The 24,603-nt window shown below is 36.5% G+C and overlaps 1 protein-coding gene and 1 pseudogene across 6 annotated transcripts in view; both read right to left on the reverse strand.

The window, feature by feature from the left end:
* Positions 1–24,603, reverse strand: part of DIAPH2 (diaphanous related formin 2) — an 830,745-nt gene that overhangs the window by 421,449 nt on the left and 384,693 nt on the right. For all 6 annotated transcript variants that reach the window (XM_040999826.1, XM_040999825.1, XM_040999824.1 and 3 more), the window contains one exon: positions 19,580–19,819. In XM_040999826.1, the coding sequence (XP_040855760.1) occupies positions 19,580–19,819 (240 nt within the window). The remainder of the gene's footprint in view (positions 1–19,579; positions 19,820–24,603) is intronic.
* On the reverse strand, positions 24,259–24,422 carry LOC121169605 (annotated as a pseudogene).

Consider the following 24,603-nt stretch of genomic DNA (forward strand, 5'->3'; position numbering starts at 1 on the left):
GTTCACAAATTATTGCTTTCGTCAATATCAACATATATTGCAATAACACTGAAAAGGATAATGTATTTTTAAGGATTGTAATTATCATAAAGACATTAGTTCTGTAGCTATGACCAGACAGCTTTAATGCATGCTTTCCTGATTTTATTTCTAAATCTGTCACCTAAAATGCTTTTCTCTGTGCCACAGGATCAGGGCTGACACTAATTTAGCCAAATGTACCTTACAATGGAAAGATGTATTAATTCTTTAGGTAGAATTGATCATTCAATTTTTTTACACTCCTGAATGGTATTATAACAGTGTTTGCAACAAAAAGGGAGCAGATGATACTAACTGTATAAAAAGTCAAGCAATTTAAGAGTTCTACACTTGTTAATTTATGGTAGCAATCTGTGAAAGGAAAACTTAAACTTGAAACCAGGAAAAAATCAAACAGAATCAGGCTTCATCTCAATTGCTATGTTCCAACTCAGCACAGAATTTGCAATGTTACTTTCTCAGAAAAGAAAAATCCTTTCCTAGTCTCCCCAACCCTTCCGGCTTGACTCTCAGTCTTTTCGCTTGCATTCTCATGCCTACAAGGAGAATTCCCTGTATGCACATTAGCATAGAGTAGCCAGGATCAGTTACAAATCAACAGCCATTTGTACATAGTTTAGGAGAGACCAGAATGAATTAATGAAATGTGTCTATGTAAAGAAAAAAAAAAAAACATTGGCTCGGTACTGGCAATTGCTTTAAGTTAATCAACTGTCTATATTAGGCTACCAAACAGAAATTGTCCTGAGAATAGTTTAAACAAAGCTAAAATTATTTAAATTGGTGTATAAATGGTTATAAGCATAAATATCCCTTTGTGTTAAATAGTTTTTCTCAGATATAGATTATGCTTTAAACTTGTATTGTCATGAACATTTTACTTAACAAAACATTGTTACACTTTCATGTGTGAGGTTTGACAGTGGGTAGAATAAATATATCTTTCCCTGTATATCACTTCAAAGATTATCACCAACACCAAAGGGGGCATAGGATTGATTATCAATGTATGCCTATTGTAAATAAATGGAATTTAAAGACACTAGCATCAGTGAAAGAATAATTCTGAAGGTCCAAGACATGGGGTATTATTAAAGCATAATTGGAATCTAGAATTGAGAGGCAGCTGTGCAAAGATAAATTATTTTAATATGTTGCAGTTACAGAGATATTCATTCAATTATTTTCATTACTATACACTATTTCATCATATGAAAATAACTTTAGTTACATTCTGTTGAACATTTCATCATCAAGCTTTTATTTTATTGTGGGGGAGTCACACTTTTAACGATTTTAAAAAAATTAAATGTTAAAATGTTATTTCTAAGGTAGAGTTACAGAGGTGGAGGGAGGGGGCAAGAGAGGGTAGGGAACTAAAGAGGGAGAGAATATTTTCCATTGGCTGATTCATACCACCTCCTCCAATACGTCCCCAGCAGCCAGGACTGTGTCCAGCCAAAGCCAGGAGGTTTGGAGCAGCCAGATGTCGAAAAAGAATAATAATCCAGTCTAGATCAGACAAATTATATCTACAAACCCATTCTTCAGAGATTTACTAAACTGAAAATTTGATGATAAAAAACTAATCAAACTACAGAATTATAAATGTGGTAACATTTATGCACAAATAATCCAATTCTGAGAAAACAGGTCCTCCAAGTGGGTGCAGAAGACCCAGCACTTAGGCCATGTTTCCTTACTTTCCCAAGTGTATAAGCAGAGAGCTAGATCAGAAGTGGATCAGACTCAAACTGGCACCCATATGGTATGGCAATACTGTAGGCAGAAGCTTTACCCACTACACCAGCACTGGCCCCAGCAATCATGATTGTTAATACAACCAATAATGTTATTATTAACATTTAATTATAATAAAATACATATAAACATTTAACATTTTATTCATTTTAAATACATTAATCAGTGGCATTAAGCACATGGACATTATCTTGCAGCCATTAACACCACCTAAATCCAGAACTTTTTCATCATCCCATACAATTTTTTAAACTTTTTCTTCTTATTATTATCATTTTATGATACATTTCCATAGGCCCTGGGATTTGCTTAAACCCATTCCCTCCCCCTCCACTGAGTTCCCCTGTATTATTATTATTATTATAGTATAGTTCTTCATAGACAGTCATGTCCATCATTGTGAGCATGGACAATGGTAGCTTCCAGCATCCTATTGTCAAGATATAGTAAACAGTTTCCATAATAAACAGATTCCATCCTTGGTGTGGAAGTAGAGATGTATACTACACTGTATCCTCATATCAGGATATGACAGTCTTCGTTACACAGTTACTACATATCCCCTTAAATATAAAATCAACAAGAGGAACAAAAATGGAGCATCCACTACCTGTGAGTTAGACATTTGAGAGAAGTTATATGAGTGGAATCGAAAGCTCTTCTCTTGTCTGGTTTATTTCATTCAGAATATCTTCAATGTTTATCAAAGTTGTGAATTATATAGTTTCATTCTTATTAAGACATGTATAATACATATATATTAACCCAAAAATGAACATTTGGGTTGTTTCCACTTTCTGGGTCTCATTAATAATATTGCTATAACTATTGGAAACAAATATCTGCTTGAGTTCGTATCTTCAATTCTTTTACATATATACTCCAAAGTCAAATTGCTGGCTCAACGTAACAATTCCGTGTTTAACTGTTGCAGTAGTCACCATGCTGTTTCCCATGGCAGCTGCAGTATTTTACATTTACACAAGTAATGCACAAGGATTCCAATTTTTCCATGTCTTTGCTAACAATAGTTTCCTGTTGTTTTGACAGTATATATCCTAATGGGTGTGAAAACTGTGGTTTTGCATTTCCTTAGTGATGAATGATTTTGAACATCTTTTCATGTGCTTGTAGGCCACCTGCATATTTTCTTTTGAGAAATGTTTTCTGAAGTCTGTTGGCCACTTTGAATAAGATTCCTTCCTTTTGTTATTGAGCTGTGGTAAGTTTTCAAATACTCTGGGTATTATTTATCAAATATATGACTTACTCATATTTTATTCAATTTGTGTATAACTTTTTATTTTGGCGATAGTATCATTTGGTATTACAGTTGTTCTTGGGCACGTCTCCAGAGTTCTTATGTCACAATAGTATATGCCAGGAGTTCCATTTGTGGATTTGGCAATATTTAACATTCTTTACCATACTGTGCATACAAGCTTATATTCATACTAGCAGAACCCTTTGCTTCTTCTTATTTACACTTAATATTATTACCAATTAAATTTTTGCTAATATTGTGGCTATGGAACAGCATAGGACTGTGGTTTAATTTAATCATAAATATGACTGAAAATAGTACATTTTGGAAAAAAGTATCTTCTATAAGTTAAACTAAGCTTTGCATATGACCCCTGCCTCCCATTTCTAAGTATTTTCTCAAGGTAACTAAACTTATGACATGCATATGAATATTGATAGCAACATTATGTATAATATTCCAAAAGTGAAAGTACTCAAATGTCTGTGGGCTGTTAAATGGATATATGAAATATGGTATATCTGTATAATGAAATACCATCTGGCATTACATTCAATTTTTACTACAAGGCACATTATATGAAGTGAAAGAAGACGTACACAAAACAAAGTAACACAGAAACTCTATAACTGTATGATTCCATTCATATGAAATTCTAAAAGACAGCAACATATGGTGATTTAAAGAAAATCCATAGCTGCCTGGAGCTGGAAATTTTGATCAACATTACAGGAGCATAAAGAGATGATACTGGTTCACTGAGGTATAGGTTCCAAAGTCATACACAAATGACAGCTCAGCAAACTATGCATCTAAAATGAGTAAATTTTGTTGTGTATATATCAATTAGTAATGTCTCATTAAAGTTTTTTAAAGGTAAGTTATGGACAAGCCTCTTTCTAGCATAAACACATTTTACTTGTGATAACAATCATACAAACAGAAGTATTACAGGGACACTTTCAGAAGCCAATAAATACCCTCGGCTTTCTAGCTAAGTTGCCTGAATTTGAAGACTGCACTCTTTTCTTCAAGCTGGCAGCCTCTGAATTACTTATATTTCTTTATTCCAGGTTGTTCAAATGCTAAGCAGTAAATAACAACTTTCCTTACTTTTTGAAAAACTTTTTATGATATCCCTTGCTAAAAGAAAAATGACTGCCTTTTGACAAATTATTGAACGAGGAGGGCTTCAAATGTAATGGGCACACAATAGTGCCATTATAAAATTGTTTTTGAATAAGCATTCATTTTATCCAAAACTTAAAAAGCCTAATATTTACTACTAGTAATTGCAAAACAAAACCAGAAAAGTAGTTTTAAAGATGCCCTTATGGTAGCATACAAAGGAAGTAAGTAATCTGAGAATTCAGATTAAAAATGTAAAACAAATACACAAAAACAAAACGAATAAGGCTCCATGCTTGTCCCAATGCCTACTGTCAGAAAAAAACAAAACTGAAGAGATGAGGAAGAGAAGCAAAGGGTTATGTTGTAAATGGGGCTGATATTACCCTTTTCCCTTCCAAAGAAGTGGAGCACCTTTAAATTATGAGGCATCATCTAGCAGGGTATGTTCTTGTTTTGTGGTTTGTTAGTCAGTGTTTGTAAGAAACATGATTTTTCATGCACTTTATTACATAAAATTCATGTTCCTCTTCACATAGATGTGTCACCCTGTCTCCCTCCATCCCCACCTTTAGTATTACAGTATTCGATATCTGACAACTGACTCAGAAACTCCTACAGGACTGGCCATGTATGTTTTACCCCTGCAAACATACATTGCACAGGCTCCCATATAAAACACAGGTTCAAGAAATGTGGCCAGCTTGCCAAAAAAGAACCAAGTAAAAAAGAAATTCAAACACATAGAAATAAATCTTAGATTCCCTCAAATCATCACAAAGCTTTATCTTAGCATCAATTGTAACTTTATAAACCACTTTTCATGCCCACTGTCTTTCCTTGTACAGGTTGTACTACAGTGCCTTCTTTAGAATGGCATTCCTTTGACAGGAGAGTCAGCTTCCAAGATGATGGGCCACACTCACTCCCAGAAGCCATGTTTCACAATACCAGCCTCACACAGGGTCAAAATCCCCTTTCAACTGAGCTTTTATAGAATTAAAAGGCATTTGTTTTCAAACTTACTAATTATATTCACTAAATGCTGTTCATGTTGTCAACTTTCCCCCACTGTGAGAATTACAAAATCAGTCATAGGATTAAACTGCAAAAATGACTACAGCAATTCACAGAATACTAAGCCAGCTGGGTTCATTTAAATCCTCTGTGGAGATAATCTTGATGGCAAACCAAGTAAGAACTATTGCTAGCCTCATAAATCATCATTTGCTCCAGTGCTGGACATGTTTATTGCTGTCCCTGATAAATGGGGTACTCATCAAGAGCCCCCCAAAGGTATTTTGTACCAGAAGATTATTCATCTATTAGTTATACTACTTGACAGAACAGTTCACGAAAACTGTTATTGTTTAGTCATAATGACTCCAAGTATGATAACAGCATAGTATTGAGTAAAATACATTTTGGGTGCTAGTGCATAAGGATACTTAGTTTTAAATGGAAGAAACTTAAAAACAATATCTTTAAATTCATCTGTTTGTTATGAGTCAAAAGCTAAGCCCATACATAAATCCTGTATAGAAAGCGAACTGCATCCTTCACTCAGGTTACATTTAAAAGTGTGTGTGTGTGTGTGTGTGTGTGTGTGTGTGTGTGTGTGTGCATGCGTGCATGTATGCACGTGCGAATAGCTAAGTTTTCAGCAGTGATTACTGATAAATGGGAAATCTAATTTGATAATTCTTATTTTGCACTTTCAGTACTCTTTACAAGTGTGCCAACTTAAGTAAAGAAGAAACACTGAAATAGATGTCTGACTATACAATTGATCACACCAGTCTGGAAGTCACCATTGATTCCTCTCATTCTTTAATTATTTTTTTCTCTGTGTCTTTGTCTCTTAATCCCTATAATGTATACCCTTTGCGGTTTTGTCTGGCACTTAAGTCATTTTCCTGGATTTTTCTCTAATACGAAACTTTCAATAACTGGAATCACTTCCATACTAAAAAGGTTATGCTTTGGATGGTGGGACATAATAACTAAATATATGTAGTACTTAAAGGAAAACATGCTTCACACATACTCTCATATATTAGGGTGCTTTTAAAAGTTCACAAAATAACATTGAAAGGTAACTTGTTCTGGTTCAAAACTATGAAAAAAATTTTTTTTTTTTTTTTTTATTGTTGCTTACACTGTATTGTGTAGTACAGTTTTATAGGCGCTGGGGATTCCCCCCACCCCTCCCCATACCCCTCCCCCCATGGTGGATTCTTCCACCTTGCTGCTTAACCATAGTTCAAGTTCAGTTGAGATTCATTGCTTGCAAACACATGCCTAGCATAAAGTTCAGCGTCTTATTGTCCAGATAAGTTCAGTGGCCTCCTGGGGAGACCTTCTATGGTCTGAAGATAGGTCTAACAGAGTAAAGATCCGGTCGGTTAAAAGCCCCAACAAGGCCTCAGTATCAATATACAACATTATGGAATTAATTGACATAGTATTGGGTAAACAATATGTTAAAAATAATGCAAGTTCCATTCTTCGAAACATCTGGGTTGAGACAGCATCAATGACACGTTCAAAAAATAACAAACAACCAAACAACCAAACAATAAATTTAAAATAAATTTTCCATTAACTCCTGATGACCTCTCAGGACACCTTACAGCAGGTTACCTAGCTATCCAGAAGGCAGACAGAACCACAATACAGCAGTTAAAATCAGAGACAGCAGCGCAGTCTTCACCATACTGATCATCACAGGAAGTTAAGGGCCTTGGCGTGTGTAAGTATGTATTTGTGTACAGACATGTGTGTGCTTAGTGACAGAATCTTTAACACATAGAAAAGGAACAAGAGAAAATGGCAAGACTCCAAGTAGTCAGATATTGAGAACAAACACTAATACAGTCACCGTCAGACCAATTACATTTATAAACTACCGTTCTCAAGAGAATTAATTAAGTGAAACTTCAGCGGTATAAAAGTTTTCACACTAGTCAAAATATAGAGTTATAAATGTGGCAAAATCTACAGAGACATAATCAAATCTTGAGAAAATGAGTGACAAAGTATTACCTGAATAATTTGAACCATTCAATGTAAATTAACGAGTATTTCGACTTAGAGAAAAATCTTTAAATACACTCATGAGACCTCTATAACTTTAGGGGCAACGAGGAGAGTAAAGATGTGAGCTACAATGTTTAATCAAAGTTCAATCTTTCAAAAAATATATCTGAGAGGTATATTTTTTCTTAACTATTGCAATTTAAACAAGTAATGTATAAATCATGTTAATCTCAGTGCCTGATATGATCATATAACTTGACTCTGGTGTGATTAGCTTATTACAAAGTTAGAATTTGCTTCCATGTCAATTTTTTTAAGATTCACTTATTTTTATTGAAACTCAGATTTACAGAGAAGAATAACAGAGAGGAAGCTCTTTTATATGCTGGTTAACTCCCCAATGGAATGGCAGGAGCTGAGCCCATCCAAAGCCAGGAGCCTGGAGCTTCTTCCGGGTCTCCCACGTGGGAGCAGGGTCCCAAGACTTGGTGAGGTCCTCTACTGCTTTCCCAGGCCAAAGCATGGTACTGGAAGGGGGGGGGTGGAGCAGCTGGGATATGAACTGGAGCCCATACAGGATACTAGCGTGTGCAATGTGAGGACTTTAGTCATTAGGCTATCGCACCAGGTCCCCATGTCAATTTTTAATATGATTGCAGAGAATAAGAAAAATAAAATGTAGCTTCACATAAAACATAAAATAGGAACCTTTGTGCTTGATTAGAAAAGCTGAGATCATCATTTTAGACGAAGGTGCAGATAAAGATAGAAACACGGCAAGAGGATTTGGTATAGTGAATAAGACATAATTTTGGATTCCATAATCCCATATTAGGGTGCCCAGATTAAAATCCAGGTCTCTACTTATTTCACACCCTAGGAGTAAACAAGTCACAACTCAAGTATTTGTGTCATTGCCATCTACATGAGAGACTCCAAGTTATTTATCAGTTCTTGGCATCAGCCTGGGACAGCCAAGCTATGGTTAGCATTTGGGGAGTGATCTAGTAGATGCAGAGTTCACTCTCTCGCTCACTCTTCAGTAAATCAATCAGTAAATTTTTAGAGTTCATATACAAATACTTGCATCAACAATTATTGCTTTCCTTAAGCAGACACTCAGCAAATGCATGGTGATAGTACACCTATACACACAGAAGAGAACTAGAACCCTACATCTAAGGAGTAGGAAAAGAGCCACTTTTCTGACTGAACGACACTCTTCAAAGCACATGATAGTGTACCCACATGATTAGAAAATCAAGGAGCATTAGATCTTTGCTTTGAACATTTCCAGGGCCATATTTTTAAAGAAGATAAGCTCAGAGGAAATGGTTTATATCCACACGTTTCAAACAGCGCAGGGCTCACAAAAGTGAGGACTTCAGATTGGAAGCTCAACTAAGCATCCAAAGATCTTTGCTACTGGAGAAACGTGATGACTCAAAGAATCTTTCATTATTATCATTTTCTTATATATACAAGTCCATGTGCATAGATCAACCTTACATGTCTTATAATGAATAATAAATGGAAATTAAAAGACCTTTACCTTCAAACTATAAATTCACTGTTCTGTAAATCTGAACATGACTTACTAACTTAAGTAAAATTTAATGTTTTCTGCTTAGAGAAGCACAATTTTAGTGTGTTGATTTAATTAATTAAGAGGTATAAGGGGACAAAAAAAGGAAAAAAAAAAAAAAGAAAAACCAAAACAGGACACATCATGAAAACTGAACCTAAAATTTCACCACAGGCAGTAACCTGCAGGCTGCTGGTGGGTCTCAGGCTGGGGCGTCTTCTTGCTCAAATCCCTGATTCCAACCACCACATGCACTTGGTGAGCTGTGCCCGGACAGCCAGCATGCCATTTGGCGCCAGGCTCTGCCTGCTGGCTGCCCAGCCGTGAGCTCTGGGGTTTTGGTTCTTTGAATGGCTGCTTATGAAGCTCCACGGTGAATCCACTGTGCCTCTGGAATGTGAATCAATCCTATTATCTGGCATGATGGTGGGTCAGGAGATGGGTCACATTAGGCAAGAGAACCATATCCGGGGGAAGATTTAGATGAATCTAGAGCATGCTAGAGAACCATATCCGGGGGAAGATTCTGTGGGGGATGTGTGAGCCAAACCCTGTGGAAATTCTAGCCCCACAGGTTAGTTCAAAAGATGGGGTAGTGATAGACTAAGATAGGTGTGATCAAGGAGCCTGCCATCAATTACAGGTGAAGGAACCCCCAACAGTCTGGACTGGTCAAGGCAGCAGCACTGACTGTGCATCCTGAATAGGGTGTGGAGTGGGCTGGGATGCAACGTTCACCAGCTCATGTAAGGCCAAATGGAAGACCAAACTACACCAGGCACTGGCCTAAAACCCAATGGCATGTATGAGAACTGGGACTGGGAGGGGATCAAGTAGAGGAACTTGGAAATTCCCCTGGCAAGTCATAGTTCCCGCTGGTCAACATGTGGTCCAGTCCTGGGGGTTGGACAAGCTGGGCAAAGTAGCTCCAACGGCTGGCCAATGTGTGAAATGGTAATGCAATGGGGCGTACCGGGCAGGACTAAGCAAACCTTAGCCCATTAGAAACCAGGAGGGAGCACAGGGCATGCTGAGCTAGGCTCTTGCACCAACTGGTCTGCATGAGCCAGGGACGCTAAGCCACAGTGTCTAAGACAGGGGTCACGACAGGTGAGGAGATGTGCGAAGCTGAGTCAGAGCAACTACTGGCATGCATGTGATCTACGGCTGGGAACAGTCCCAGCTGTGGACGTAAGGAGATAACCCTAGCTGGGCTGAGGTTCCCAACCAGGAGCGCATGGGCTGGAATGGAGGTTGCACTCTGATCAGAATACAGTTGTAGTCTCCATTGGCACAAGTGTGGACTGGGACTGGATGCACCAAGCAGGCCAGACTCCAACACCTTCTGGTGTTCTGGAGGACCAGGGTAGATTTGGGATGGAATAGGATAGGTCTCAACCCCTACTGAGCCATATATGAGCTGTATGTGGGTATGGACGAGCCGTGGCTGGGCTGAAACATCCAACAGCAATAACCCGAATGGGTTGAAGGCCAGTTAGGAAAAGCCACTGTTTCTGCTAGGACAGGAGGTAAACTGAGTAGGGCTGGCTCATGGACCCACCGGTATGTGCGAAACCTGGCACTAAGAGGGGTTCTGATGGAGGAGCCTGGGCAACTCCTCTGACAGGACACAGACCTGGTAGGAACGCACAAGAAGCATAATAGGAAACAGCCCAGAACAGGCCATGGAAAGTTTCCCACTGGCATACATTTGGCATGGGTTGGGAGCAGACCAGGCTGAATCAGTTCACATCATCCACTGGCAAATCCCAGCACTAGAACAGAGTGTGGGTCATGCCATGATCAGTCACAACATATACCAGTGCACATGATGGAAAGCCAAGGTGAGGTTGTCTGTACTGGATGTGACCACCACAGCGCCCGACAGCACACACGTGAGAACCAGGAAGGGAGGGGGTGGAGCCGGCAGGGGGAATAAGGTGTTGGGGGGTCCCTTGCTGGACAGCTACTCCCATTGAAGAACGTGAGCTGGGATGGGGGCAGAGCAGTCTAGGCAGGGCTATGGGCCTCATGTGGACTAGATCAGGGAAAAGCCAGGCTGGGCTGATTATTCCTACTGGTGCAAACAAAATTAAAGTGGGTGAGGGTTGTTTAGGCTTAGCTGGCTGAAGCTGGCAAGTTAAACCACAGAACCATCTGGAGAGTGCATAATGCAGGAATGGGAATGGGAATGGCCTGGGAGGGAAATAGTGGGCAGCTCCTTCTTGGGGTACTACTCCCACAGGAGGGCATGAAAACTAGGACAGGGGCTAGGGTGGCTAGACAGAGAGACACCCAACAACATCCGTGAGGGCTGGATAGTTGAGCTGGTTAGATGGAACTAGGCTTTAATACCTATTGACATGTATGAGAGCTGAATGGGATGTGGGACAGACTGGACTAGTCTGCTGCACATATTGGCAACCCAGGGTAGGGGGCAGGCCTGGTGGGGGTTATTGTGGGTCGCTCCAACTAGGCTGCAGCTCCCATTGGTTTATGTGAGGGACAAGTGAGTGCTAGGCAGAACCAGGCTGGACTGCAACTCCCACTGGTTCCAGTGGAAGACAGGGCTGGACGCAGAGCTGGCCCAGCAATTGCAACCACCTGCTGATTGGGGTGATGGACTGTACTGGGCCCTGTGCTTGCTAGTACATGCAAGAATCTGGTCTGGGAACACCTGAGACAAAGTTTCTTTGGGGATCTCCCCAATCGAAATGCCGGACTCAGAACCCTAACCATGAAGAGACAGAGGACAGAACAAGTCAATCAACCACCTCAGCTGTATGTTGGCAGTGAAAAACTGGGCAAATGGAGACTCTATGATGGACTATGTCAATCTGTGGATTCTTCAGCGACCTCCTCATACTTGGAGTAGTGAGATTGGCAGCAATTCCTAACTGCTGAACTATCAAAACCACTTGAGCAAGACCATTGGAGCATGCCCCACATCAGGGACCTGGGGTGGGTGGGAGACTGGGTGGATTTTCTCCCTTAAAATCTCCCTTTACCTCAAATATATGAAGGAAACAGTATGGAACTAATAGTCTCACCCATTTCCCTGTAGCCCTTGAGCTTTTTTACCCTAATTAACTATGTGAAGATTGTCAAAAATATAATAAAAAATTGGAAAAAAATTCACCATGTTTAACACCACAACCGTGTAACATTTATGATTAAGCTTAAGAAACTATTCAGTGGTTCTCAATGCTTAGAGTCCAGTAAATACAACATAATAAAACACAACAGACTGACAAAAAGATCACCCATCACAGAAACTAAATAAAGAAAACTATTTAAAATTAAGAATGATATTCTATCCTGTATCTTTCTATGGCGATTAGTTATTTCAGAGATTAAGGTATGAAGTATGTTCTTACTTTAATTTAATATAATGAGGCAAAGACAGAACCTTAAACTAAAATGTTCATCTGCACTGGCCATGAATTCAGAACAAATGGCACATTATCTCAATATATTATTATATGAGGACATTTTCAAATGTAAAGTATCATACAATTTTCTTCTTCTTTTTTTTTTTTTTGCTGTAGCATGGGATCTTAAATCACTGATTACCAACCATTCACTTGAAGAGATCAACAAAAGATAACACCCAGCTACAAGAAGTTCCATAGGAAGGAAAGTTAAGAAGATATACAAAAAGAAAAAGAAAAGCTAGGATAGAGGACCTAATATGTCATTCTACTCCATAAATGACAGTTTAATATGGCCTTTTAGAGAACTTTTCCAAGAAAAAGTTTAACCCTCAAAGTCATTTGCTTCTCATTGCATTCTCAAAGTCATTGCATTATCAATTACAAGCTTAAAATAGTACTAAACATTGTCTGTAGGGGAGTGGGGGAAGCCCATCTTAGTGAAATGAAATAGTTGATGCAGACTCTAAAAACATCCTGACAAACTGAAAAATCTGTTTGAAATTAGAATAGGAATAGCTGGATCTTAATTCTGCCGTTGTCTCCAAATGATCCCGGATGTAGTATCTTTGTGGAGAGCAGATTCGCATTTATAAAATATCCAGGGCAACAGTCAATCTTGCATGCACACACTGATATGCTCGGAGAGCCTGTACAATGCCAAGTGAGAGTTCTATAACTATTTAATTACAAAATATATAGGCTTTGCTGTCTGAGTATATTAACACTTATAAGAGGAGATATTTTCTATTAATAAAACTAGAAATACTCCCAACTTAAGACAAGAAATTTCAAATGTCATAAGCTGCCAGGGAGTCAAGAAAATCCATACCAAGTGAGGTACTGTAGTGCTTCCTGGAACTGAACCATGCAGAATCAAACATTCTGTTGCACTGCAATGAGAGGCAGAATGTTGCATTCTTTGGGACACAGTTCCCACCTTGGAACCTCACTAGTGTTTTAATCCTGAAAAAAATTGTATGACCACACTACGGTATAGTTTTTTAATTTGCAAAACTGGGTTAATATTATTTAACATACCTGCACAGCAAATAAAGTACTTCATAAAAAAAAAAAAACTAGCAGCCAAACGTGGGAACAGCTGCTCAAGATTTAGCGATCAATGCTAGGTTTCTGTTCATTACACCCTAGAGTGGCTCTTCTCTAAAATATCTTTGGTTTAAAATTAGTAGTCCTATAGATTTATTAACTCATATTCCAAGATGAATTGTTCATTTAGATTTAGAGAAAACAATACATTTTTATGTCTTTACAAGTAAACAGTAAGAAAATCTTATAATTACATATTCAGTAGTTCAGCTGGTAAAATATATATCTGTTATTCCAGTGAGGTACAAAATTCTCTCTCTTATAAAAAAGTTATTATATATGTTAACAACAAATCCTTTATTTAATCAATTTGCCTGACTTTCACTTAATAATATGTTATTAAGGTTTAATATATAATAAACACTGGAGAAATAATGCACAATAAAGAACACATCTACATTTGATGACTCCTGAATCTTGTGAAGGAGAAAGATAAATCAAGTAGTAAATTAACGACCATGTGAAGACACAGCAAGAAGATAACAATCTCCAACACAAGGAGAGAGGCCTCACTAAAAACCAGACACCTTGGTATCAAGATCTTGGACTTCCACTTTTTTGTGTAGGAATTACTTTCCATTGGTTAAGCTACCCAAGCCCATTGCTGTTTCGCAAATAAAGGCATTGCCTGTCATCTTATATGGGAATTACTTCGAGTCACACCTGCTCCACTTCTGATCAGGCTCCCTGTTAATGTACCTGGGAAACCAGTAGAAGATGGTTTTAGAATTAGCATCCTTGCATCATGTGGGAGACCCAGACTGAGCTTCTGCTTTTGCTTCTGCTTTCGACCTGACACAGTCCTGGGCATGGTAATGAACCACTGGATGAAACTGCACTGTTTCTCCCTCTGTATATCCTTCCCTCACTGTTCCCACCCCACTGACTCTGAAATAGATATTATATATATTTTTAAGATAGTCACCAGCCTAGGGACTGGCACAGCAGTGTAGCAGTTAAAGTCCTCCTCTTGAATGCACTGGGATCCCATATGGTCACCAGTTCTAATCCCTGTGGCCCTACCTCCCATCCAGCTCCCTGCTTATGGCCTGGGGAGGCAGTTGAGGATGGCCCAAAGCCTTGGGTTACTGCGCCTGCATGGGTGACCCTGAAGAAGTTCCTGGCTCCTGGCTTCAGATTGGCTCAGCTCCAGCCGTTGCAGTCACTTGGGGAGTGAACCATCAAATGGAAAATCTTCCTCTTTATCTCTCCTCCTCCCTGTATATCTGCCTTTCCAATAAAAATAAATAAATCTTAAAAAAAAAAGATAGTCACCAACCTGTTGGTTATAGCAGCTCAATCTGACTAAATGACTAACAAAAAGAATTTTGTACCTCTGGACTTCACATTTCTCACTGCAGACTGCAAAGGCTATGACTACTTTACTTTCTAAGCTAAGATTCGAAGCTTAGAATAGGTACAACCCACATCATTCCAGTTAAAAAAGATTAGACTCTATATAAAAATTTTTGAGTATTTTCAATATGACCATTTCCTTAGGTCCTTTGTAGATTTTCTCCTGGACTTTGTATTTCTAAATTTTAATGTCAGAGACAGAAGCATTTTTTTCCTTTACAAATCATTTATTCTGATAGGCAGTATTCGTTCCCACTGTGAAGAAGCTAATTAATTCTACTTTCTTTCCTTCAACTGCCATGGGGGAGGAAAGAATGTGACCACCTCTAGAACATGAATCCTTTTATACACTATACTCTACATAAATGTAAATGCTATAAAATGTAGAAGAGCCTCATTATGTTAATTCCGATTACTTAAATATATCTATAATTTTTTTCAAAGTGAACCTAGAAGTTTTATTTTTACTACATGTTTTACATCTCAATGCAAAACCATCATCCTACTTTATTATAATTTTTGTGTGCTTCTCTTAATAGCTAATCTGAGTAGAAAAACACAGCATAGATAAAGGAGATATTAACTCAAGGTAGGAAAACAAAGCATGTAATCATTACATCAAAAGGAAATTTCTGCTGTTTATAATCTACTAAATTGGCTATGAATTATTTTCCTTAAAAAGTTATGGATGCAAGATATCCAGACGAGCATAAAAGCTAACAAACTTGAGAAACTTGCCTAGCAATGCTATTGATTTCAATATCAACCCAGTATTCCAGGCAATGTAGGTTTTTAATTCATCCAAAAATACATCATAAGTACTCCTATTTGCATACTGTGATTAAAAAGAACTAATGCCATTTTTTTAAATATTTCATCTTTTCAAAGTGCTTTAACAAAATACTTTCATTATGGAAAAGAATCCTATGGAAATAGACACAGGCCAATGCATTTTCTCATTTAAAAAACAAAACAAAAACAAACAACAATAACAACCAAAAAAACCCCACTGAGGTTCAGAGATGATAACCAACGCAGATGTTAAAAAATTTGACTAGAAAACGGCAAAGTGGAATTCAAAATACACATACTGAGATTGCAGTGTCCTTCACTCTTGTAAGATTTTGGCCTTTTCTCATCATGTATGCTAACCTTTTGGATACTTCATCTATGTAACCCTTTGGATACTTCTGTTTTCGTTCATCACTACTACCCAATTACCTAAGATCCATCCCTTCTCTGAATTCCTGTTAATCCCAATGGTCATTAACTTTCGTATTCGTAAACAGTGCACATTGTTGTATTTCCTGAAAAATACATATTTCCAGAAAATATGTATTTCCTGCCTACTCAATCGTACTGCAAGCTTCCATGGGTTACTTTTATAAATTTTTTTAAAACCAATTTCATGCTGAGTTAAAGAGATATTGTATCTATTGCTTTATTCTCAAAATGACTTTAACACACGGGGCTGGGCCAAGCCAAAGCCAGTATCTTGGAACTCTGTTTCCCACAAGTCAAAGTGCCCCAAGTATTTCAGTCTTCGTGTTACTCATTGCTACCCAACATATGCATATGCTTTATAGGAAGCTGGACTCAGAAGTGGAGCCAGAATCAAACCCAAGTGTTACACTTGTGTTAAGAGGAGTCTCTGAGACAAAAATCCATACCTCCTTTACATTTCTGTATTGCTGATACAACCCTGGGTATATAGATAATCTGTTTTGGTATGTCTTCATATGCTTGTGTCTGCCTAGTATCCTTTCACCTGCCCCTAAATTCACTCTGCCACGGCAGGAAGATTCGGCTGTGCTCTAAATCAAGATCCTCTGCCCTGTGTCAAGGTGTTTCATGCAAACCACACAGGATATGATGTCTCTCTCATTAGAATAAATGCAGGGAAAGGAGGAGGAAAATGTTTGGAGCTGACACATCACAAAGATACCCATAGTGAACTCACTTTGTATCCCTGACTGCCACAGTTGCTGTTCTTTTAAAGGCAAAAGTCTTCAGCTTTTCCTGTTAACTGCTGAGTTACCTCATACCCTTCCAATAAATGTCCTTTTGTGTGTGCGTCTGTGAATGACACACAGTCACTATTTGTTGCATGCAGACAAGACCCTTAGCTATACACCCACAAAGATTAGCTCAGGAGAGCACTCAGTATATTGAAATATTTTGTTCTTTTGTAAATTATACATGCTAGCACACACTACAAACAAAATATCAAATGTCCCTTAAGTATAGCGTTGCTATGAGTCAAAACTGTATCAACTAACAAGTCAGCACAGATCAAGATAATATTGGGAACTCATCCTCACTCAGATGATTTTTATTGCACTTTGAATACTGGTTTGGTTACTCACCAAGTGATAATTCATGGCTATAAGCTAACAAAACATTTTGTGGTGAGAGTAGTACTTATAGTAATGACACCTTTAGTGTTACTTGACAGTTTGGTTAGCCCATCTGTTTTAGTCTTTTTCCCAAATATCACAGCTGAGCATTATCTGACCAATTGAATTTTTAATATTATCCTTCCTATAAGATACATCTGATAAGCTTTACTGCTAATATCATGATTCTTTTTAAATATGTGATTATTTTAACATACTCTAGCTTTTTTTGTGAAAAGCAGTGGATAAAAGCTTTAAATTCTCTGCGAAAGGTAATTATCATTAGAGAAATTTACATGAGCAAATGGTGTCATTTTTAAAGAACAATCAGTGTTATACAAGAATTTCATTTTTAAGAAAAAAAATCACTAAGAAAATCAACCACACAATCTTTTATTATATAACTGAAATTTAAGAGCAATTCTAGCTAATCACAGATCAATAGTTAATTCCATTTTCAAAAGATTACAGACCAAAGCTATTTCTATCTAATTCAGGAAATGTCTATCATTTTAGACATTTGCATCTACTCAGAGTCCTTTGTATTTCAGGAACATCATTTTAATCTTAGACATTATGGGACTATCACTCATGTATAAGATATGTGTGTCTTTCTTTATGACACATATTTTCCTAGAAATATATTCCAGAATATTAAAAACTCCTACTGAAATCTGACATGGTTTACATGGTGTTGGGGGAGGGGTATACATTTTAAAACCTTTCCTTTCTCTTTTAAAATCCCTATAACTACAAGACGGTAGTGCCCACAAGATTATTATTTTTTTTTATTTGAAGTGGGCCAAAACCTTTGTGCACAATCCTTTGAGCATACCTCTAGCGATAGATGTCAGATCAGTGTGTGTGGAAGAACTTTTATTTGACAGGTGGATGACAGGAAGAAGCCTCCCTCTAAACTGTAAGATTTAACTGTAAAAATCCTTCTGTGACATTAATGCAATCTATTGTTCCTATATATAAATAACCCACTCATACTGTTTGAATAGTATGAAACTAAGGCACTTGAAAGTGTATGTTTGTTCAGATTAGTATAGCTTAAATACCCTTTCATAAGACTTCAATGCGGTATATGTAAACATTTTAATGATACTTTCAATTTATAATTTTTCTAAAATTATCAGCGAAGAATACTTTCAAATTTACTCACCATGCAGACAGCAAATATTCTTTCTAATCAAACAGCATCACAGGAAAAGCCAACTTTGTCACAATCAGCTATAGTATATGCATTACATGAAAAGAGACCTAAATGACCAGCTAAGTCTTGTAAATCTTGTTATGGTTTACTCAAATGCATTACATGCATTATTCTATTTTTCTTATAAATGATTTTGTCTGTCACACAATGTCAAAAGACAATATATTAAAAATATTTTCTCAACAAAATCCTGCATTTTCATATGATATTCCTTATAATTCCTTCTTGCCTCGCCTTCAACCATCCAAATCTCCTATTATCTAAAAATATTATTCTTCATCTGAGTAAGAATTACTAGGATCATATCATATTTGATACAGCTTAAAATACTTGCCCACATACAAGATAATTCCAAAAAGCTCATGGGAAATGGTTATTATGAAAAAATACGCATGACTTATCTTAATTTCACTTCTGAAACTTTTCAAATAATGCATAATTATTTAATGAATGAATAGAAAGGAAATTCATACACATTCCTAGACTTGTGATTTTTGCTATACTATCTTTCAAGAAATAATCAAAGTTGTACAGTATTTTCAGATACGGGAGGGAAAAAAAGCAGTGAAAGAATGGTGAGATGTCAAAGACAGACTACTTGTTTTCATCTCTAGCTTTCTTATAAGCCTTCTTCACCTTGGAATCTGTTCAGTTTTCTCTCTATGACAGATCTTTTTTCTTAAGTAAGGTAACTTGCTCTAGCTGCAAATGGATACACACAATGACTTTTTAAGTTTTCTTTTTCTTTATCTTCCTATAAAGTTATTCTCAAAAATAATGCAATAAATGATCCAGTCAAAAAAATATCATAATGACTTGCCTTTTTTTCTTTTAAGGTAATGCACACAGTAAACCATGTAAGATTAATGCTACAAAATTATTCAACAATAAAGTACAAAGGACCCTCAAAATTTCATAGAAAATGTATATTATGAAAAAAATATGCTTGGATTTCAATATTGTTGGGCCCCAAAATAAACTTGTCATTTAATTTATTTTTTCATGTTCTTTTTGGTATTATAATAAAATAAGAAATGCACATTTGATATAAAATTTTTGGCTATTTATCTCAATGAATTTAATTCCCCAAATACATACTGAAATAAAAATAAAATAGATTGCGAAAATTTGCTTTGAGATGCAATTTGTGAACTATAAAATTAAAAGCACAAAATTTCATAGTGTATGTAATATTACTATTGGGGGTAACCCTTCTCTTTGACAAGATATTGGAACATATAATCTTACCTTACAAAGAAAGTTGATTTTAAATCCCAGTGACTGGGCATTTCTCGAGCCTGAATTCATGTAGTTTCCAACCAAAAGAACTAACTCTAAAAGTCTGTTAAAGCTTTCACTTTTCTTCAGTTCTTCACAGGCAAGAGTGACTGCTATGATGCTTGGTTTGATGTTGTTTACGTGTTCTTCAAACATGAGCTTGAAAAGAATGCTATTGAGACGAGGCCGCAACATTTTCACTGAGCTCATCTGTAAGATAAGGAGTACTCTATGAGAATATACATTTAAAACCTCTTATTTTATCTCTTTAGTGGGGATAATTTCATAGACAAACTGTAACATTTCTGCATCAAGTGAATTCTCTGTGAGTTTTAAAAACAGACTTTCACTTGTTTTAAACATTCTAAAGGAATGTTTTACTGAAGTTTTAAAATCAGCTTGCTGTTTGGTTTTTAAAATAAATGTAGCCATCTTTATAATCTTACCATTAATAAAACATCATTAGGCCTGAGCAGTTGGTATTTTGTTAATTGCATCTTCATTAGCTATCAGTAGCACCCAACTGACACAAATTTTTACATCAGGTGAATTAAGAAAATCTATAAATATGAAACTGAGTTTTTAGCTGGGCCACAGATACAAGTTGTTCATGATGATTGAAAATAAAACTGAAATGTTTTCTAAAATTACCTACCATTATGCGGTTTGAAATCAGAGAACTAACTGATAGACCATTTTTAAATATTTTTAAATCTCTGCATCGATGACAGTATCATGCATGTATTGAACAATCAAATATTTGCTGATTTGATTTTAAAAGCACTCCTTTAACTGACTGGCCATTTTCTACATCTTTGTCTAAGAAGGACAGATTGTCTACTGAACAAAATTAAGAGTTGATTATAATATTTTAATATTCCCAAAATAATGCCTTCAAGTTGTAATGTCAAATCAGGAATTATAGGGATTATTCTTTATTGAACTGCAATTACTGGGTGTTAATCCATCATCACTCATCCTGATTTCAGCAAGAAGTTTCCTATTACAAGGCTAAGGCTTCCTTTTTTTCTGGTGAAATTTTCTTCATTCCTTCATCCACTACAAAATAATTTGACACGAGGCAGGTGATAAATGAGACAGGTGATTAAAAATAATGGTAAAATGAACAAAATGTATGTATTCATTCACATCAAGTAGGAACCACCATTTCAGAAAAAGATTGCGCTGAGAAGAATATGCATACCATACAGGGGTATAAAAGCAGTCTGATGTTGGGGAGAAGGAGGTAGGCAATATCATTCGTAACCTGATGGGCAACTTGAAAATACTCCTAGGAGAAATCTTATCTCAAATTCACAGCTCCATATAACTAGTTTTAAGGGTTGACTTTGAGAGAGATTTTTCCCTGGTCCCAGGAGAAGGAGAGAATCAATTCTCTGCATTTTTCAGATTCATAATATAAGTTGCTATGGCAGAAACTGACTTCTGAATTATACAGACCTGAACTTGAATTATAGTACAGTCACTTTACAGTTGTGTGACTTACCGCAGATTAGATAATACACTAAGTCTTTATCTTATCATCAGGAAAGTGCATTCATTCAATCAGGAAAGTGCATTCATTCAATTATATATGCGAGTCGCAGCAGGACTTAAATGAGAACATGTAGTCATCCTATCTCAGTAGCTGATGCAATGTAAGCCCCTTCAAACAATAACAACTGTCATTACCTTCTTTATTCATCTTCAGAAATTCTCAGAGATAAGAACTAACCAGACAGAAAGTTTCTCTTAACCCTGACTAAGGAATGTGTTTCCAGAGTTCAGTGGAGAACAAAGCTAGAGCTAAATTTCCATTAAATATAGCATAAATATTCAATGCTCCCTTCTGCCAATGCAGAATGTACACTGATTATTAGAAGCGTCATCAGTGCAAACTTGTTCTTACAAAATCAAAGGACTATGAAGGAGGTGAGTTTATGTAGGTTCATCTTGTGCAAAATATAGTGACATAATTTTCACAAACATATGTGTGTGAATTTTTATGATCAATCTAGGGCACACTGAGAGAGACAAGAGTTGAAGCTATCAGACGATTCGTGCATATAAAGGAATGTACTGAACAGCAAAACTTAAAAATAACAGGAAGCACGGAGCAAAATTGCCAGCCACAAATACAATTATTAAACGGCTTATGTCACTGAAAAGCAGCTGAGTAAACATGAGAGATATAAGCAAATAAAACAAAAATTGTCAGAATGTGTTTGTTTTTAGTTGTGATCCCTTAGCATTTAAGTAGACTGGCATCTTTTGTTTCATAATTCATTTCTTGAAATAGTATGGGATGTTGACCAGAGTGTTGCATTACGTAGGGGATTTATTTGTGGTACGAAGTACTTGTCTATCAAATTATATCAAGTAGCTCTCATTTCTATAGCTGATTTGTACTCTATGAAAAATAAAGTATATTGATAGCTTTTGTGAAAGTAACTCTAAGTAGGCTATTTCCCCAGAGAATTGGATACAGTTTTGTTTGTGTAATTTGAAATTTATATCCTTCACTACTTATGTAGCTGGTGTATACTGATCTAGTACCAAACTACAGAGACAAAAAGGCAAAAAAAAATCACATATACAGGAGGAAGAAACAAGCACATGGCCCCCTCGGAGTCATATGGCCTCCGGGGTTATTTCTATCATCTTTCTGTTACACTATAAGAAACACAACTTTAAAGGCCACTGTATGTGAGCTTAATTCAACCTCTAATCTCTAAATCCTAATTGAACAAATAATTAGATTTTGCTTTGTTCTTGTTTATACAAATCCTCAAGATGGATAATTTATTTGAGACGTTGTTTAATGTAAGAATTTAAAGGTACAAAACATCCCTGTTAATGCTGTTTTTGCTGCTATCCAAATGCTCTGATATTTTGTGTTTACATTTTCACTCAAGAAATTGTACACTTTCTAATTTCTTCAATCAGCCATTGATCATTCAGTAGATTTTCAATTTGTATGTAATTCTTGTTTGTAAGTATTCCTCTAATCTTCTCGTTGTTTCATTCCTTTGGGGTCTTGGAGGATACATGATGTGATTTCAATCTTTTTAAATACACTGAGACTGATCTGTGGCCAAATATATTGTCTATCCTAGAAAATATTCCATGTACTAATAAGAAGAATGTGTATCCTGGAGCTGTTGGATGAGATGTTCTCTAAATATCTGTTAGGTGTATTTGCTCTATTCTATGGTTCACCTCCAATGTATCTTTGTTGATTTTCTTACTGAATGATTGAGCCACTGATGAAAGTGGGGTGTTGAGAACCCCACAATTACTATAATGGAATCTACCTCTCATTTCAGGTCTAATACGCTTGACTGTACATATCTGCATGGTTTTGTGATAGTATTTGCAAGTTTTTTATGTGACAAAATATTTAGAAAATGTCAAAAGAAAAACCCACTAATCTAGCTATATACATGGACAAAGGACCTATACAGAGAGGTCTCCAAGAAGATTACAAATGACCAACAAATATATGAGAAAACAACAGTCAGCATCACTACCCATTAGGGAAATACCAATCCAAACCACAGTGAGATCTTGTCTTACTCCATCAGAATGGTTATTATTAAAAAGCAAAATAATACAGAGAGCAAGAAATGCTGGTGAAGATACAGAGAAATCAGAACTCTTATCACTGTTGGTGCAAAGGCAATTTCGTGTAGCAGCCATGGAAAATAATATGGAAATTTTGTAAAAAAAATAGCAATAGACTTGCCCTACGGTTCAGTAATACCACTACTGGGTACATGTGCAACATGACCGCATGACCACATCAAATGAAAGTGCTGACTGCACTACCAGGTTTATAACAGCATTGCTCTCAATAGCAAAAAATACAAAATCAACAATGGTATCTGTTAGCAGATGAATGGATAATGACAATCAGGGGTCTAGCATGATGGATGGACCATAGCCTTGGGACCTGTGTGGGAGACCCAAAAGATGCTCCTGGATCAGCTTTCCCCTAAGCTAAGCCCCAGCCATTGCAGTCATCTGGGTAGTAAGCCAGCAGACATAAGATCTCTGTGTATCTCAGTCTCTCTTTAAGTATGTCTTTCCAATTAAAATTAATAAATCTGTATTTTTTGAAAAATGCCACGTATGTAGATATTCTTATGCATACACACATATATACGTAAATATATATACTTAGAAATAAATGCAATGTTATTCAGCTATATAAAAATGAAATTCTATCATTTATCTGAAAATTGTAACTGGAAGACATGTTGATTGAAGTAAGCAGAATATAGAAAGACAAACACCACATGTTATTTCATATATGTGACAATTAAAACTAAAAAAAGAGAAACAATAAAACAAATATAGAAAAATCTGTGTGTAACAGCTTTGCTAAAAATAGTGTTTTGTGAAACTTTGTTTTCAATCATTGTAAAACAGTTCAAAATGATACACTATTATAGTTTTTACTAAAATGTGACTATTTTAAAATTTGAAATTGATACACTGTCCATTAAATATATATTAAAAATTATGTTTGTAACTGTAATATAGGGGATGATAATGAAGCTACATGAAAGCAGGAGGTGTTGAAGCTAGACAGCAAGCAGAACTTCACACAAATTGATTCAACAACTGCCTGCAGATATAGACATGGGAATGTGTTGATTAAAAGGCGCAAAATTTTAATTACGAGGAGAAATAGCTCCTGGTGACCTAATGCACAGCTTGGTGAGGGGACTCAACAAATAGCGCAATGTATATTTCAAACTGATAAGAACAGATACTACACTTGATCTTAGCCAAAAGTCCGAGAAGTCATACAGTATATATTTCAAAATCACATAAGGAGTAGATTCTACGGTTCTCATCACAAGAAATATATGTGTCAATTTATACATATATTTGCCTGACTTGATGATCCCACAATATATATATGTGTCCAAATGATACTGTACCTGACAAGCATATACACTTATTTTTCAGTTATAAATAAAATGAAA

This window comes from Ochotona curzoniae, unplaced genomic scaffold (genome assembly GCF_017591425.1).
Source record: "Ochotona curzoniae isolate NIBS_2020 unplaced genomic scaffold, NIBS_Ocur_1.0 scaffold_1852, whole genome shotgun sequence".
Lineage (NCBI taxonomy): Eukaryota > Metazoa > Chordata > Mammalia > Lagomorpha > Ochotonidae > Ochotona > Ochotona curzoniae.